This window comes from Semicossyphus pulcher, unplaced genomic scaffold (assembly GCF_022749685.1).
Source record: "Semicossyphus pulcher isolate SPU_LCO1_2020_fin unplaced genomic scaffold, fSemPul1.0.p SCAF_24, whole genome shotgun sequence".
Taxonomy (NCBI): Eukaryota; Metazoa; Chordata; class Actinopteri; order Labriformes; family Labridae; genus Semicossyphus; species Semicossyphus pulcher.
In genome coordinates this window covers 15,675,407-15,689,645 of record NW_027211698.1, presented here as the reverse complement: position 1 = coordinate 15,689,645, position 14,239 = coordinate 15,675,407, and the positions used below count along the sequence as shown (strand labels likewise).

Here is a 14,239-nt window from a genome sequence, read left to right as displayed (position 1 = left end):
CCTGCAGAGCTTCTACCTGAGCTTCATCTGAACATCAGTGCAAACACCTGAGAGGCTGTCAGACCTCTGCGCTCTAACAAAGAACTCAGTTACTGCATGTTCTGTGTAAAATCAAAGTAACTGCAGTTAAATGAAAGTCGTGCAGTAAAAAGTTTCCGTGGTGAAGACGTGTTGAACAAAGAGTTGTTAGATAAACGTCTACACACTGTGAATGATTTAAAGAACACCTCTTCATTGCTGTTTGTTCATGTGTTTTAAGTTCTCTGAACAAAACAACAAAAAATACATTTAAAACCTGGAGACACATTTTGACCCGATGGAATCAGTATGAAACACATGTTCACCTTTTATTTCGTTGTTCACACCTGTGCAGAAGCTGTAAACACCAACACAGTCAGCTAACAGGGCTGCTAGCTGCACAGCTAGCTGAGCTAACTAAGCTAATGACTGAGCCATGCCCAATCTGTTTGATTACAACAGAAGAGAAAATAAAAACGACATCAATAAATGTTTCTTTTGAACTACTCTTACGTGTGTTTATACATTTGTTTATTTACTGTTTATTTCAGGATTCGTGTCACAGGCGAATCTATTCATTGATGTTCTTAATAATTTCCCTCCCACCCTGTCATGAACTTGTGGTGGATGTAAATGTCTTCGTGTGTCTCTGCAGACTCGGGTCTGTACGGCTCTGACGGCTCGGCGCTCAACAGTCAGACGACAGCTCAGAGTAAGACGATAATAATCAGTGAATGAGCTCACCGTGCTGTCGCGCAGTGAACCCATCGTTACGCTCCTGACACCTCCTTGTTTCCTTCAGGTGCCACCTCCCCCACAGTCTATGGAGTGGGCGGGGCTCCAGGGGGCGCTGTGGGCTCCCCGGGGCCGAAACGCACCGTGTCTGGAACCGGGAACACCCTGAAGGTAACAGTGGCAACAGGAAGCAGATAAATAATAAATATTACTACAGCACAGTGCTTGAGTGGATGCAGGGAGTTACTCTCAGGATTGTAATGGTGTGTTTGTTTCAGCGCTGGTTGACCAGTCCCGTCCGGAGGCTGAGTCAGGGAAAAGCTGACGGACAGAAGAAACCTTCAATCAGAACAAGGAGGCGGGACAACCGGCCGGAGATCACGCCGCTCACCGGCAATGCACAGACGGTACTGACAAACACACACACACACACACACACACACAGACGGGATGAAGACAGGAAGTTAAAGGTTGTGTCTGATTCTGCAGAAGGCGAGGAAGGAGGAGGGGGGGCAGAGTGGAGGGGAGGAGGAGCCAGAGGAGGAAAGCCACACCCCTCTACCACCGCCAATGCAGATCATCAAAGACCCAAACAACCCCGAGGTAACCCGAGGAGGAGGAGGAGGAGGAGGAGGAGGAGGAGGAGGGGGTTTACAGAAGGAGAAAACAAGTGTGACCCTATAGAGGTCTATGAGAAAATGAATGTGCAGCAGACGTTTCCTGTTCTAACACGTCTCTGTCTGCAGGCTCTGGATTCAGATCAGGGCTCGAACGAGTCGGACACCGAGCAGAGGAATAAAGCACTGAGGGGACGCATGTAAGACTCTGACTCAATGAGCATGAACACCTGTGACGACCTGCGAGAATATTTACAAACGTTTGTGTCTGCAGGTTTGTGGTGAACGAGATGATCCAATCAGAGAAGGACTACGTGAAGGACCTGGGTGTGATTGTGGAGGTGAGATCTCAGACTCACAGTCTGACTTCAAGCATTTCTGAATTGGCTGAAATGTTGGAATGATTAAATATGATCAATATATCACTATAAATATGTCTGTGTGTGTGTGTGCGCGTCAGGGCTTCATGTCCAGGCTGGAGGTCAGAGGGATCCCAGAGGACATGAGAGGAAAAGACAAGATCGTCTTCGGCAACATCCAGCAGATCTACGACTGGCACCGAGAGTCAGTAACACACACACACACACACACACACACACACACACACACACACACACACACACACACACACACATTTATCATAGTGAGCCCAACACTAGACCTGTCTGACAACATGACAGAAAGGATCCCTACAGAGATAGACCTTTGTGTTACAGAGGAAGATGATTGTTTTAACCACAGACAGACGTTACATCGCTCTCTGCACACACACCAGACTCCATTCAGAAAAACACTGATTTAACAGAACACAGGAGCTGCTGCTCTGCTGCTGCCTTACTTTGTGTAATTTTGTGACTTTTGTTTCAAAGCAAACTTCAGGAGACTTTTCGAACCTTTAACTCATTAACTGTCTCTCCCTGAAGTTTCTTCCTGGTGGAGTTGGAGCGCTGCGTTCAGAATCACGACCTGCTGGCCGACCTCTTCATCAGACACGTAAGAACTGCAGTCACAGTCAGTGCACTGCAGTCAGTTATTAGTTGTAATATGTCTCCATTCTATAATTGGTTATTGATCATAAATAGACTAATGTAAATGTGTGTTCGTGCTGCAGGAGCGTCGTCTCCACATGTACGTGGTTTACTGTCAGAACAAGCCGAGGTCAGAGTTCATCGTCATCGAGTACGAAAACTTCTTTGAGGTAACGCATCACTTCCTGTTGCATCGCTTCACTTTAATTTCTTTATTTTTCTTCATGTGAAAAAGCTTCTGCAAATAATCACAAGAGCACCGAGTGTAGATTCATCCGCCAACAAAAATAGTCCCCAACAGAAATGATTTATCTTGAATAGAAGATTCCTGATTTCTGCTGTTAGCCAAGATTCTCTCAGAAACATATTTCCACTAAAGAAGGCATCCTGTTTAAATAAAGTAAATAAAAACAGGAAAGAAAGTGGTAAACAGAGACGTACCTGCTGCAGGCTTCACTAAACAGGCCGATTTTTGAATGGAGTCTGGTTTGGAGGAACAGCAGGAGGCAGATCAGCAGCCGAGTGCAGGAGAACCCTTGAGGTTAAGATGAAATCATTTACCTGAAAGACAAACAATAGTTATGAGCTAGAAACTATACCTGTCTGTCTACCTGTCTGTCTGCAGGAGATCCAGCATGAGATCAGCTGCAGGATGTCGATCAGTGATTATCTGATCAAACCCATCCAGAGAATCACAAAGTACCAGCTGCTCCTGAAGGTCTGAATGCGTTTCTGCTTACACAAACATTCACTTTTATCAGACTGTTTCTGTCAGGTCAAACGTCCTCTTCTTCTTTACTCCTGTTTCTGTCAGGATTTTCTCAAGTATACGTCCAAAGCAGGACTCGACTGTGAAGAGATCGAGGTGAGTCTCAGCGCACCTCCACCTTCGCTCCACCACGGAGAACTTTGGGGAGGGAGGGGAGGTCAACCAAACATTGATCTTCTTGTTTCAGGTCTTTTCTCTTGTCAAGCTAACAGTGAGAAAGCAGCTGTTTGTGATGCTTGTCCAGGTTGGTTTTAAGGTGTGGAGAGGTCTCATTACTGCCCCCTGTGGCTGACTGAGGAATAACACAAAGTTCTAACCAGCTGCACAGCTCACCAGTGGCTGCGTGCCCCTGTGCAGCCTCAGGGTGGCAGTAAAGAGCCTTTTACATCTTTGTGCAGCAGAATGAAGTCGCGTCACTTTTTACAGTAGTAACCCTAAACTATTGTGCTGCTGCTGTCACATCTGAAGTCCCATCTGAGGATCAATAAAACTATGTTATATTATCTTATTTAACAATGAGCGTGTGTGTTGGTGTACAGAAAGCAGTTGAGCTGATGTCATTGGTGCCAAAGCGTTGCAACGACATGATGAACCTGGGACGCCTGCAGGGATACGAGGTACAGCTGCCTGTCCACCTGTGTGTCTGCAGTCAGATCAATAGATAGTAGTGTTGAGTTATTATCATCTTTTAAGCTGCTGTAATCTATTGTTTATATGAACAATGGATCAAACATCTCTTTAGAGTAACAGTTATGTACTGAGGTACTAACAGAACCATGAGGACCCCACCAGTAACTATCAACAGAGTCATCTGGACAGTACTGTCACTCTGAGTCTGCAAAAATGTTTATCTAGAATCAAGTAATAAAGTTTAAGCTCTTTGTTGAGAGATGCCCCAAAGAGGCTGAAAGAAATGAACCGACACAAAACTATGAAGGACCAAGAACAGATCCCTGAGGAACCCCACAACTGTTATCAGTAAGATGGTAACGTTTCTGTGTTTTCTAGTTCTTAGTCATAAGCTTGTTGTAGAGTTCTGCTGCCACCATGTGGCCAAAAACAAATATTGCTGCTTTAAAACAAGAACACCTAAGTGCTTTATAAAGACGGACGACATGAAACGTAACCTGGACCCTCACCTGTGTGTCTTCCTGCGGTCCAGGGGAAGTTGACGTCTCAGGGGAAGCTGCTGCAGCAGGAGACGTTCTGCGTGTGGGAGCAGGACGGAGGAGTTCTGTCTCGCAGTAAAGAGCGCAGAGTTTTCCTGTTCGAGCAGATCGTCATATTCAGCGAACTGCTGCGCAAAGGCTCCAACAACCCCGGATACCAGTTCAAGAACAGCATCAAGGTTGGACTGGTTCATACCGGTTTGAGACTATGATCTGTGTGACACGGGTTTATAATGGTGTAATGCTTGTGTGTGATCAGGTGAGTTACCTGGCGATGCAGGACACTGTGGAAGGAGATCCCTGTAAGTTTGTGTTGTGGTCTCGGGGCTCGGCGGAGCGCTTCACCCTGCAGGCGTCCTCCACCAGCATCAAGATGACCTGGACGGAGACCATCGCCACCCTGCTGGACGCCCAGAACAACTTCCTGTCAGGTGAGAACATCCTCACATCTCCCTTAAGTCTTTTCTGAGTTGACCTAAACATCCTCGACCTCTTGATCAGCCTTTGATCACTGACAGAAACACCATGAAGATAAACACATGATTCTTTAATCTGCTCCAATAAATAAAAACTCTCCCTGGAGCATCTTTGAATCGATTATAAAATCTCATCCATGAGAATACTGAAACCTTTAAAACTTTGATCTGCAGAAAAAGTGCAAATGTTTCCGAATGATCAGATTCTTAACTTAGAAATGTTTTCGTAGTTTAACGTCTGGATTTGATCTGGTTTCATGATCCTGAATCTCATCCGATCCTGTTTTCACTCTACAGCTCTTCAGTCTCCCATTGAGTATCAGAGGAAAGAGGGCGGGATCTCAGTGACACGCCCACTCTCCTCAGGGCGACCGCCATCGGCCCCACCCACACCAAACGGCCACGCCCCTCAGCCTCCTCCTGACAGTGAGCAGGACGACCAGGTTCAGATTTCCACATCCTCCTTTTATGCTTTTGTTGCTGAATTTCAGAAGGTCATGTTGGTGCTGATGATTGTTTTTGACCTTTGACCCCTCAGGAGCTGGTGCTGGTGCTGCAGGACTTCGTGGCGGTGCGGGAGGACGAGATCTCCGTGTTCCGGGGGGAGAAGGTTCAGATTCTGGCGTCCAACCAGCAGGGTCAGAGTCTGGTGTACCGGCCGGCCAACAGCGACTCGCCGGCCGCCGAGGGCTGGGTGGCACGCAGCGTGCTCAACACACACTGACACACACAAAGACACAACTACACACACTGACAGCAGGGTCAGAGTCTGGTTTACTTCTACTACACACACCCACTGACTGAAATACGGCAAGCTAACAGGGCCAGAGGCATGCTGGGAAATGACCGTTGGCTCGGTGGGAGGTGAATGGCTTTAACATCATCGACTAACTTTCCTGAAATTCACTTGAACTGATGGTTTCCTCCGTCTCAAACCAAAACACATGATTCTGACACAGAGAGGCGACGCACTGATGTGCTCTGCTGCCACCTACAGGCTGCAGGAGGCATCCAGTGAACTGTAATCTTTACTGTCAATGGGTTTCTCGTCGGCTCCAGATTCTTGTTTCCTAACAGACCTCAGGCCCTGTTTACTCACCAGTTATTGCTATACACACACTCACACACACACACACACACACACACACACACACACACACACTCCCAGCAGCAGGTACTGTTAGTCTCCTCCCTCCTTCCTGGTGCTTCAACATTCAGCCAAAACACACCTCCGTCCTCGCCTCGTCCAATCAGACGGCGCAGTCAGGTCGGCCTCCAGTTTACTGCCCCGAGCAACCAATCACACTCTGATGACATCACAAACTGTTTCCTGTGGGTCAGTGGGAGGGAGACCACATGACCACATCATCATCATCACTGGCTGCGACTCCAGGAAGAGACGATTTAAAAAAATAAAAGCCTCCTGGAAGAGACGAGGTGCACGGACCCGTCAGCCAATCAGAACTCTGCGTGTCATTCTGTTAATAGTGTGTATAAAGACTGAGGACACACACACACACACACACACTCCATACACACACTAATGCTATGATGAAGATGATGAAGATGATTAATTATGATGAATATGATAATTAAGAGTAATAGAGTCTGTTTTTCACCTCAATAGAAAAAAGAGAGAAACTGTTTGTCATGTTAATGTTTGTGTGTGTGCGTCAGAGAGAGAGCGCGCGTGTGTGCGTGTGTGTGTGTGTGTGTGTGTGTGTGTGTGTGTGTGTGTGTTAGTGATGCCGTCCTATGTGTGTGTGTGCGTGTGTGTGTGTTTTTCCACAGACAGTTAGGTGGTGTCCCGGTGTAGCGTTGCGATGACGACTCGTTGTGTTTGCGGTGACACCCGATTTTTTGTCTTTTTAGCGAACCAGAGCTGCCCCATCCCCCCCCCTTTCCTCCCCCCGCCCCTCCCCTAAGTTACCCCTCTCCATCGCCACTACTGCCCCAACATGGCGGCCGCAAAATGATGCCCCCCCCCGCGCGCGTGCAGCTCTGGTTAGTTTGGATATTCAGATTATGCATTTCCTGTTTCTGTATATAGACCAGACCAACAACTGCTACTCCACTAACTCTGGACACTGAAGCTGTCTGTCTCTCTGTCCACCCGTCTGTCCGTCTGACAGACAGACAGCAGCAACTCCACCTACTGTGACTGTCTGTTTCTACTACACCTGAAGCTCTCTACCTGTCTCTCTCTCTCTCTCTCTACCTCCCTGTCTCTCTCTCTCTCTCTCTGTTTCTCTGGTGCCATTCTCAGACAACACCCCGGTCCTTAAGGAGCTACGCAGCCTGTCAAGTGCACTACGGAGGGGTTAAGGTGGGATGTAGTGCACTAAGAAGGGTGTAGGGAGAGGCTTAGCAAAGTTTGATGCCGCATTCATGTCATGCAGGAGTTACAGTAATTTCAACATTTGAACAGTGTTACATACATACTCTGAGAAATCCAACCGGGCACTACGTTAGAGGAAAAGTGCCTGAGAAACGAGCAAACGAGGACTCGAGCTCCAACGTTTAGGGTTCTTCATGGATTAAGTGCTTTACTATCCATGCACGGTATTTTTAAAGCCTCATACAAACTGAACACTCGCATGTCGACTTTTCCGTCCCACATAACATGAACACGGCATTCAGGTGAATGACACTAAAAAAAGGACGCTACCTTGTTCCCTTTTCAGAATGGAATATGATTTTGTCGTCAACATGTTAATGTTGTGTTTGGGAATGCTTACAGAGAGTAGAAACTAAGAAAAGTAACGTCTATGGGGTCCAATATTTTTGAAAACGACAGCAACGTCGCAACTTGTGAACTCGGAGTGCACCAGAAGGGTTTAGGATGGATTGTAGTGCACTACAAAGGGCGCAAGATGATGATAGCGCACTTGTAAGAAGTAAAAGTGCATTAAGAAGAGTTTAAGGAGGGATGTAGAGCACTACGGAGGGTTAAGGAAGGATGGTAGTGCACTATGAAGGGTATAGGGTGCAACAAAGTACACTACAAAGTACACTAAGGAAGATATAAGAGTAAAAGTGGGAAATATTTAGAGTTTAACTCAAAAACAGTGCACTACGAAGGGTTAAAGAAGGTAGGTAGTGCCCTAAGCAGGGTTTAGGGTGGAAAATAGCACACTATGAAGGGCCTGAGGTGGGAGGTAGTGCACTATGGAGGATGTAGCTCAGAAAGCAATGCACTACAAAAGGTTAAAGTGGAAAGTAGTGCACTATGGCAGGTTTAGGGTGGAAAATAGTGCACTACAGAGGGCATAGGGTGCTGTTTGAGATCTAGCCTTGTTGCCGTTTGGCAAACTCAACTAACCAATCAAACAGTGTTATTTGTACAGAACTAACAGCTGCTAACTGACTGCTAACAGCTCTCTGTCGTTGTTTGTAATAAACTTCATTTTTCATCCAAAACTATCTGAATGTGTTTTTTATTCTTTGTCTTACAGCCTGAATTCATCAATAAATCTATTTATTAAGACTGAACCATCAGAAGTTGATGTGCGACGTTTGTATTATTGTTGGTTATTCAAACTATTCATGAATCTTCTGGTTTGTAGTTTGCAGCGACGAGGGCGTGGCCTGTTATCTTACGTAATCATAATTGATTATGTAATAAGAAAGTTGTACGATGAAACGGGACGTGAACTCTGCTCTCTGGTGTGAAATCCTGATAAGAACAGCTGTTAAGCAGTAAATTGATTTAACCAATTTAGAAGCTGGAGATAGACGAGGCTGAAGTCCACGTTCACATGTAACGACACATTTTCACTCTCGAGCAGCCAGTCTGTGTCATCAAACAGTTTGTCCAAATGTCCTTCTATAAGTAACAAAGACTGCAGTTCTGTTTTACATGTTCTGTTTTTAAACACAATTAACATCTGCTGATTAAACGAGCTGTACGTGTTAAACAGCAGGGACATTATCAGTGTTAATTTACACACATGATAAGTGAATCTCTTCAACAGCTGATATCCTCTGTTCACAGATAATCGGACGTCTGATTAGATTTGTGTTCAAGGATTCGTCCTGCAGCATGCTTTAGTGCCAACATGTTCCCCTTCAAAATAAAAGCACAGACATGTAATCAATTACTTTAAATGGAAACTAAACAGTGTTCTGTTATAGACTGTGCTCGTGAGAAGTTCAGTTTACTCGAGTAAAAGATCAAAACTTTTTGTTTAGACTTTAAAAATACTTTTTTGGAGCAGTTCTGTGAATGTGGTCAAAATGTCCCCGACGATAAGGAGTTATATGATGAAGTCGTATCTTGCTGACTGTGACCCATATAAAGCTGAACACTGGGACCATGTGAAGATTTATGGAGGTCAGAGATAGGCAGACGATCCCACCACGGTCAAGTCCACAGCGCAGCAGTTACGTAATCCACTAAGTTTATCCTACAAGTTTGTTTTCTGCTCCACACGTACAACACGGGCTACTTAAGATCAGCTGCTGCGTGTGTGTGTTCAGTCGCTGGAGTGTGAGGCTACAACTGCAGCGGTGCAGAAATAAAGGAGAGACAAACATGCAGTCGATCTTGGTTAAAAATGGATCAGAAACTCCGGAGCCGGTGAAAGCTGAAGTTAAAGGTGAGTCTTTTTAACGGGTTAATTATCCCTCACGTCTGCCTGCTTGTGAGTTTGGATGAGCTGCAAACAGATTCCTGAACGCTTGAACAAAAAGATTTCATGTTCAATTAAAGAGCTCACAAACAAAGACAGACGTTGTCTCCAGAAGTCTTTGGTTTATATAATTTTCTTGTGATTTCATTTTATTATAAGTTCATAATTATATTGCTCAATTATATCTGAAGGACCATTTATGATGTTACATTTCCAAGTCACCGTACTGTCTCTACACAGAGAACTGAAGCCACACACAGCAGCTGCTGTTGTTTGGTCTGAGTAACCTGAAAACTTCAGCTTATTAGATTCAATAGAAATGTTGGTTTTGCAACACCACAGGAATACAGCCGTGTCAAACAACATCTGTCTTATCAAAGGACGTCTGTTTGACCTTTGACCTGCAGGCTCCCTCCCGTCCTGGCTGCAGGGCACTCTGCTGAGGAACGGGCCCGGGCTCTTCTCTGTGGGCGACTCCGAGTACAACCACTGGTTTGACGGCATGTCGCTCATCCACAGCTTCACCTTCAGCAACGGTAAGAGTCTCCACACTGCATGTTACATAATGATCATATTCAATCTGTTAAATACAATGTTTATGACCTGGTACCTGCTATCGTTTCAGGCGAGGTGTCTTACAGAAGTAAGTTTCTGAAGAGCGACACCTACAAAAGGAATGTGAAGGCCAACAGGATTGTCGTCTCTGAGTTTGGAACAATGATCTACCCTGATCCCTGCAAGAATATCTTTTCCAGGTACAGTCCATCCAGGGCACACAGATCAGATTCAGACAATTAAGGGCAAGAGATCTGTCCAGGGGGCCTAGAGATCTGTCTTAGTCCATCCAGGGGGTGTAGAGATCTGTTTTAGTCCATCCAGGGGGCCTAGAGATCTGTTTTAGTCCATCCAGGGGGCGTAGAGATCTGTTTTACTCCATCCAAGGGGCATAGAGATCTGTTTTAGTCCATCCAGGGGGTGTAGAGATCTGTTTTACTCCATCCAAGGGGCATAGAGATCTGTTTTAGTCCATCCAGGGGGCCTAGAGATCTGTTTTAGTCCATCCAGGGGGTGTAGAGATCTGTTTTACTCCATCCAAGGGGCATAGAGATCTGTTTTAGTCCATCCAGGGGGCGTACAGATCTGTTTTAGTCCATCCAGGGGGTGTAGAGATCTGTTTTAGTCCATCCAGGGGGCGTACAGATCTGTTTTAGTCCATCCAGGGGGTGCAGAGATCTGTTTTACTCCATCCAGGACAAGCAGACATCAGATTCATCTAGCGAGGAAAGGTATAGATCTTTTAAAGTCCATCCAGGATATGGAGCGATCCGACAAAGTCCATTTAGAACAACTAGAGTTGTTATGGCCTATCTAGGATATGTAGAGATCATAGTCAGTCCATCGATGACAAAAAGAGATCTGTTTTAGTCCATGCGAGACCTGTAATGAGCAAATCTAGGACACGTCAGATTCAGTCCATTTAGAACATTTAGAGGTTTGTTCCCATTTAGGGAAAGAAGGGATTAATCCAAGAAATGTACGTTCTCCTTCTATCCAAGAGAGCAATGATTCTTGTTTGTGTTCCAGCTCGACAAATAACTTTTCTTATGCTCACTAGGGCTTTCACGCACCTCTCCAATGTCATCCCTGACTTTACCGACAACAACTTGGTCAACATCATCCGCTATGGTAAGGACTACTACGCCTCCTCTGAGGTCAACTACATGAACCAGATTGATCCTGCTACCCTGGAAACTGTCGGCAGGGTAAGTTGGTCGTTTCTGCCTCCTCTCTTCTCCTCTAGTCTCCAAAGGTTCATTGATCAGATACGAAAGCTTCACTATCACTGTCAAATTCCAGATTAACTACAGGAACCATATCGCTATAAACCTTGCGACGGCTCACCCTCACTATGACAACGAGGGCAACACCTACAACATGGGCACCGCCATCATGGGCTTCGGTCGGCCGAAGTATGTCATCTTCAAAGTCCCAGCTGATGCTTCGGGTACGTAGCCGCCAACCATTAGTTGAACAGTTTGTTAACGCTAATTGAGCCAGGTCCTGACCAGACAACAGTGAGGAACTCTTCATGTCTGAGATTATGTGCAGCAACAAAGTAAGTCTATCGTGCCGGAGCTCGTTAAGTCTTTTACAGCCGGTGTGTGTAATTGAATTATGATGCTGTAATTGGACTCATATAAACCATGCTACAACAGAGAGATTGGCACTGTGACAAATGTGATCTGCACCATAGTAAAATGTATTTACAGCATGTGTAAGATAACAGGACATCTTGATTCCTGATTTCAGGTTAAAGGGTTAACAATACTCAGAGGAACCATGCTAACTCTGCTAACTCTGGCTTGCTAACATGCACTATGTGAAGTATTACACAAATAAAAAAGTTGGCCTGGTGGTAGCACTATGAAAGGTCAAGAGTTCATCAAAGTCAGAGGAGTTGATCCTCTTTGCCCTGTGAATATTTGTACCAATAATCGTACAAATCCATCCAACAGCTGTGGAGATATTCTAGTTGTCCAACAGGCACCTGCTGACAGAACAAACGAGTTCTTCTGATCTGAAGATGAAAATGAAACAAATATTAAAGTAAAGAGTTTTTTGTTTCAGATAACGATCCTAAGAAACCGGCGCTGAGGAAAGTCCAGCAGGTGTGTTCGATTCCGTTTCGTTCCACTCTGTTCCCGAGCTACTTCCACAGCTTCGGTATGACCGAAAACTACATAGTGTTCGTGGAGCAGCCCTTTAAACTGGACATTCTCAGACTGGCCACCGCCTACTTCAGAGGGGTCAACTGGGGAAGCTGCCTCAAATACGACAAGGACGACATTGTAAGTGCCCCACTTTCACTCCCTGAAGCAAAGCTTGTGCAACAAAGCAGAACTAACTCTCTGTGTCCTTCCCAGACTTTGTTCCATGTCATCAACAGAAAGACAGGAAAGGCTGTGTCCACTCGTTTCCATGCCGATGCCTTTATTGTTTTCCACCACATCAACTCGTACGAAGACGACGGCCATGTTGTGTTTGACCTGATCAGCTACAAGAACAGCAACCTGTACGACATGTTCTACATCCAGAACCTGAAGCAGGACACCAAGAGCTTCATCAAGTCCAACAAGAGTTTCAGCCCGCCGCTCTGCCAGAGGTTCGTCCTGCCGCTCAACGTCCAGAAGGTACGGGTATAATAAAAACTGCAGCATGAAATTCTTACTCCGATCTTTTTCTGAATCTGTTTAAAGAGTTTGGGTTAATGTGGTTTCCAGGACTCTCCCAGAGAGACGAACCTGGTGACCCTGAAGGACACGACGGCTCAGGCGGTGATGCAGGAGGACGGTTCAGTCTACTGCCAGCCAGACACTCTGTTTGAAGGTGAGTTATCTCCTGCCAGCTGGTTTGACTCAAACTGTGTTAAACCTTTAAACACGTCTGACTCCTCCTCAGGTCTGGAGCTGCCTGGAATCAACAACAACTTTAACACAAAGAACTACAGATACTTCTACGGGTCCAGGGTGGAGTGGTCCCCCCATCCCAACAAGGTGAAACACCTCGGACTGCCGGCCCACAGAACCATGATGTCACTGCTATGACTGTAAACTAAACTATAGGACAAGTACAGCTACCAGTGAGATAACTCAAAACAAACCCTCATTCTCTCCCGACTTTGGAGATCCTTGGATTTTCTTTACGCGTAACAGGACAGATTAGGTCACACATCTAATGTCTCAAACAAACTAATTATGTCCCGTTCAACAGATCGCCAAGTTTGACATCGTCACCAGGAAACACTTGGAGTGGCAGAAGGACAACTGCTTCCCTTCAGAGCCGGTGTTCGTGGCGTCTCCAGGAGCGGTGGAGGAAGATGACGGTGAGGGCTAATTATTTCTTGTCACGTGAGCGCAGTGAAACCGTACGCTGTAAAGGATGGTTTGTTCCCTGGTTCTGACTGTTTGAACGTTCCTTCATGCAGGGGTGATCTTATCGTCCGTGATCTCCCCGGATCCAAACATCTCTCCATTCATGCTCGTCCTCAACGCCAAAACCATGGAGGAGATCGCCCAGGCCGCCATCCCCGCCACCATCCACATGGACCTCCACGGACACTTCATCCCCGCTGCCGTTTGACGGACAGAGCGGCTGCATCGATTATTTATTCCCTTATGTAAATATGAAATATTCTGCCTCTCTCTCCATGTTTTGGAGCGGTGCCACTGAATGCACAGTACACCCAGAGGAACAATATGAACCCATCCTGAGAGCAGAACTTCAGCTGCTTTCTTTGTCTTCTTTTTTTTCAATCTCAAATTATTATTTTTGTATTTTAACCAAAAATGGAATTAACAATGAGAACCTGAAAGTAACAAACGTTTCTACTGTCCGGCTCCCGTCTGAGTCCGTCCTTTGTTTTGTTCTTGTCTTGTTGTTAAGCATGTTGTGAGCGATGACTGTATACATATATATATATATATATACACATCTTCTTATACAGTCTGTGGTTGTGAGTGGTTTGTGACAGAATCACATTTAAATGTGACAAACTGTACGATGCTCTACGAGTCAGACCGGGCCTTTGTCAAAGAATACAAACGTGTCCCCAAAAGACTTCTGTTTTGTCTCGACCTGAAGCCGACCCACAATCACAACAACACATCATCATCGCAGAGCGGCTCAGTTTGTAAAGAACACACGGTCATCCATCTTTGATCTGTAAAAGGTCATCGTTGGAAGTCGGGTCGGGTCTCCAGTCTCTCTTTCGTTCGTGGCTGGCCGGCCCCGGTCGG

The 14,239-nt window shown here is 45.8% G+C and overlaps 2 protein-coding genes across 2 annotated transcripts in view; both read left to right on the top strand.

The window, feature by feature from the left end:
• Positions 1 to 8,226, top strand: part of LOC138603624 (kalirin-like) — a 37,221-nt gene extending 28,995 nt beyond the window's left edge. The window contains exons 42-57 of the mRNA XM_069675495.1: positions 674 to 730; positions 821 to 924; positions 1,032 to 1,160; positions 1,243 to 1,356; positions 1,500 to 1,570; positions 1,645 to 1,711; positions 1,831 to 1,934; positions 2,294 to 2,363; positions 2,482 to 2,568; positions 3,024 to 3,116; positions 3,213 to 3,263; positions 3,707 to 3,784; positions 4,330 to 4,515; positions 4,596 to 4,767; positions 5,110 to 5,255; positions 5,351 to 8,226. Of these exons, the coding sequence (XP_069531596.1) occupies positions 674 to 730; positions 821 to 924; positions 1,032 to 1,160; positions 1,243 to 1,356; positions 1,500 to 1,570; positions 1,645 to 1,711; positions 1,831 to 1,934; positions 2,294 to 2,363; positions 2,482 to 2,568; positions 3,024 to 3,116; positions 3,213 to 3,263; positions 3,707 to 3,784; positions 4,330 to 4,515; positions 4,596 to 4,767; positions 5,110 to 5,255; positions 5,351 to 5,536 (1,715 nt within the window). The 3' untranslated portion in view covers positions 5,537 to 8,226. The remainder of the gene's footprint in view (positions 1 to 673; positions 731 to 820; positions 925 to 1,031; positions 1,161 to 1,242; positions 1,357 to 1,499; positions 1,571 to 1,644; positions 1,712 to 1,830; positions 1,935 to 2,293; positions 2,364 to 2,481; positions 2,569 to 3,023; positions 3,117 to 3,212; positions 3,264 to 3,706; positions 3,785 to 4,329; positions 4,516 to 4,595; positions 4,768 to 5,109; positions 5,256 to 5,350) is intronic.
• A 1,120-nt stretch (positions 8,227 to 9,346) lies between these two features.
• bco1l (beta-carotene oxygenase 1, like) lies at positions 9,347 to 13,583 on the top strand. The gene is made up of 11 exons (XM_069674962.1): positions 9,347 to 9,410; positions 9,851 to 9,979; positions 10,069 to 10,198; positions 11,059 to 11,206; positions 11,301 to 11,448; positions 12,072 to 12,292; positions 12,368 to 12,634; positions 12,725 to 12,830; positions 12,903 to 12,997; positions 13,215 to 13,326; positions 13,429 to 13,583. The coding sequence occupies exons 1-11, from the start codon at positions 9,347 to 9,349 to the stop codon at positions 13,581 to 13,583; spliced, it is 1,575 nt and encodes a 524-aa protein (XP_069531063.1).
• Positions 13,584 to 14,239: the final 656 nt, after the last annotated feature.

What these genes read in the sequence shown, in the direction of transcription:
- bco1l (XM_069674962.1), top strand. Translation starts at nt 9,347, where the DNA reads ATGCAGTCGATCTTGGTTAAAAATGGATCAGAAACTCCGGAGCCGGTG. An exon ending in AGTCCCAGCTGATGCTTCGG is followed by an intron (nt 11,449 to 12,071) that starts GTACGTAGCCGC and finishes TTTTTGTTTCAG; the next exon opens with ATAACGATCCTAAGAAACCG. An exon ending in AATACGACAAGGACGACATT is followed by an intron (nt 12,293 to 12,367) that starts GTAAGTGCCCCA and finishes TGTCCTTCCCAG; the next exon opens with ACTTTGTTCCATGTCATCAA.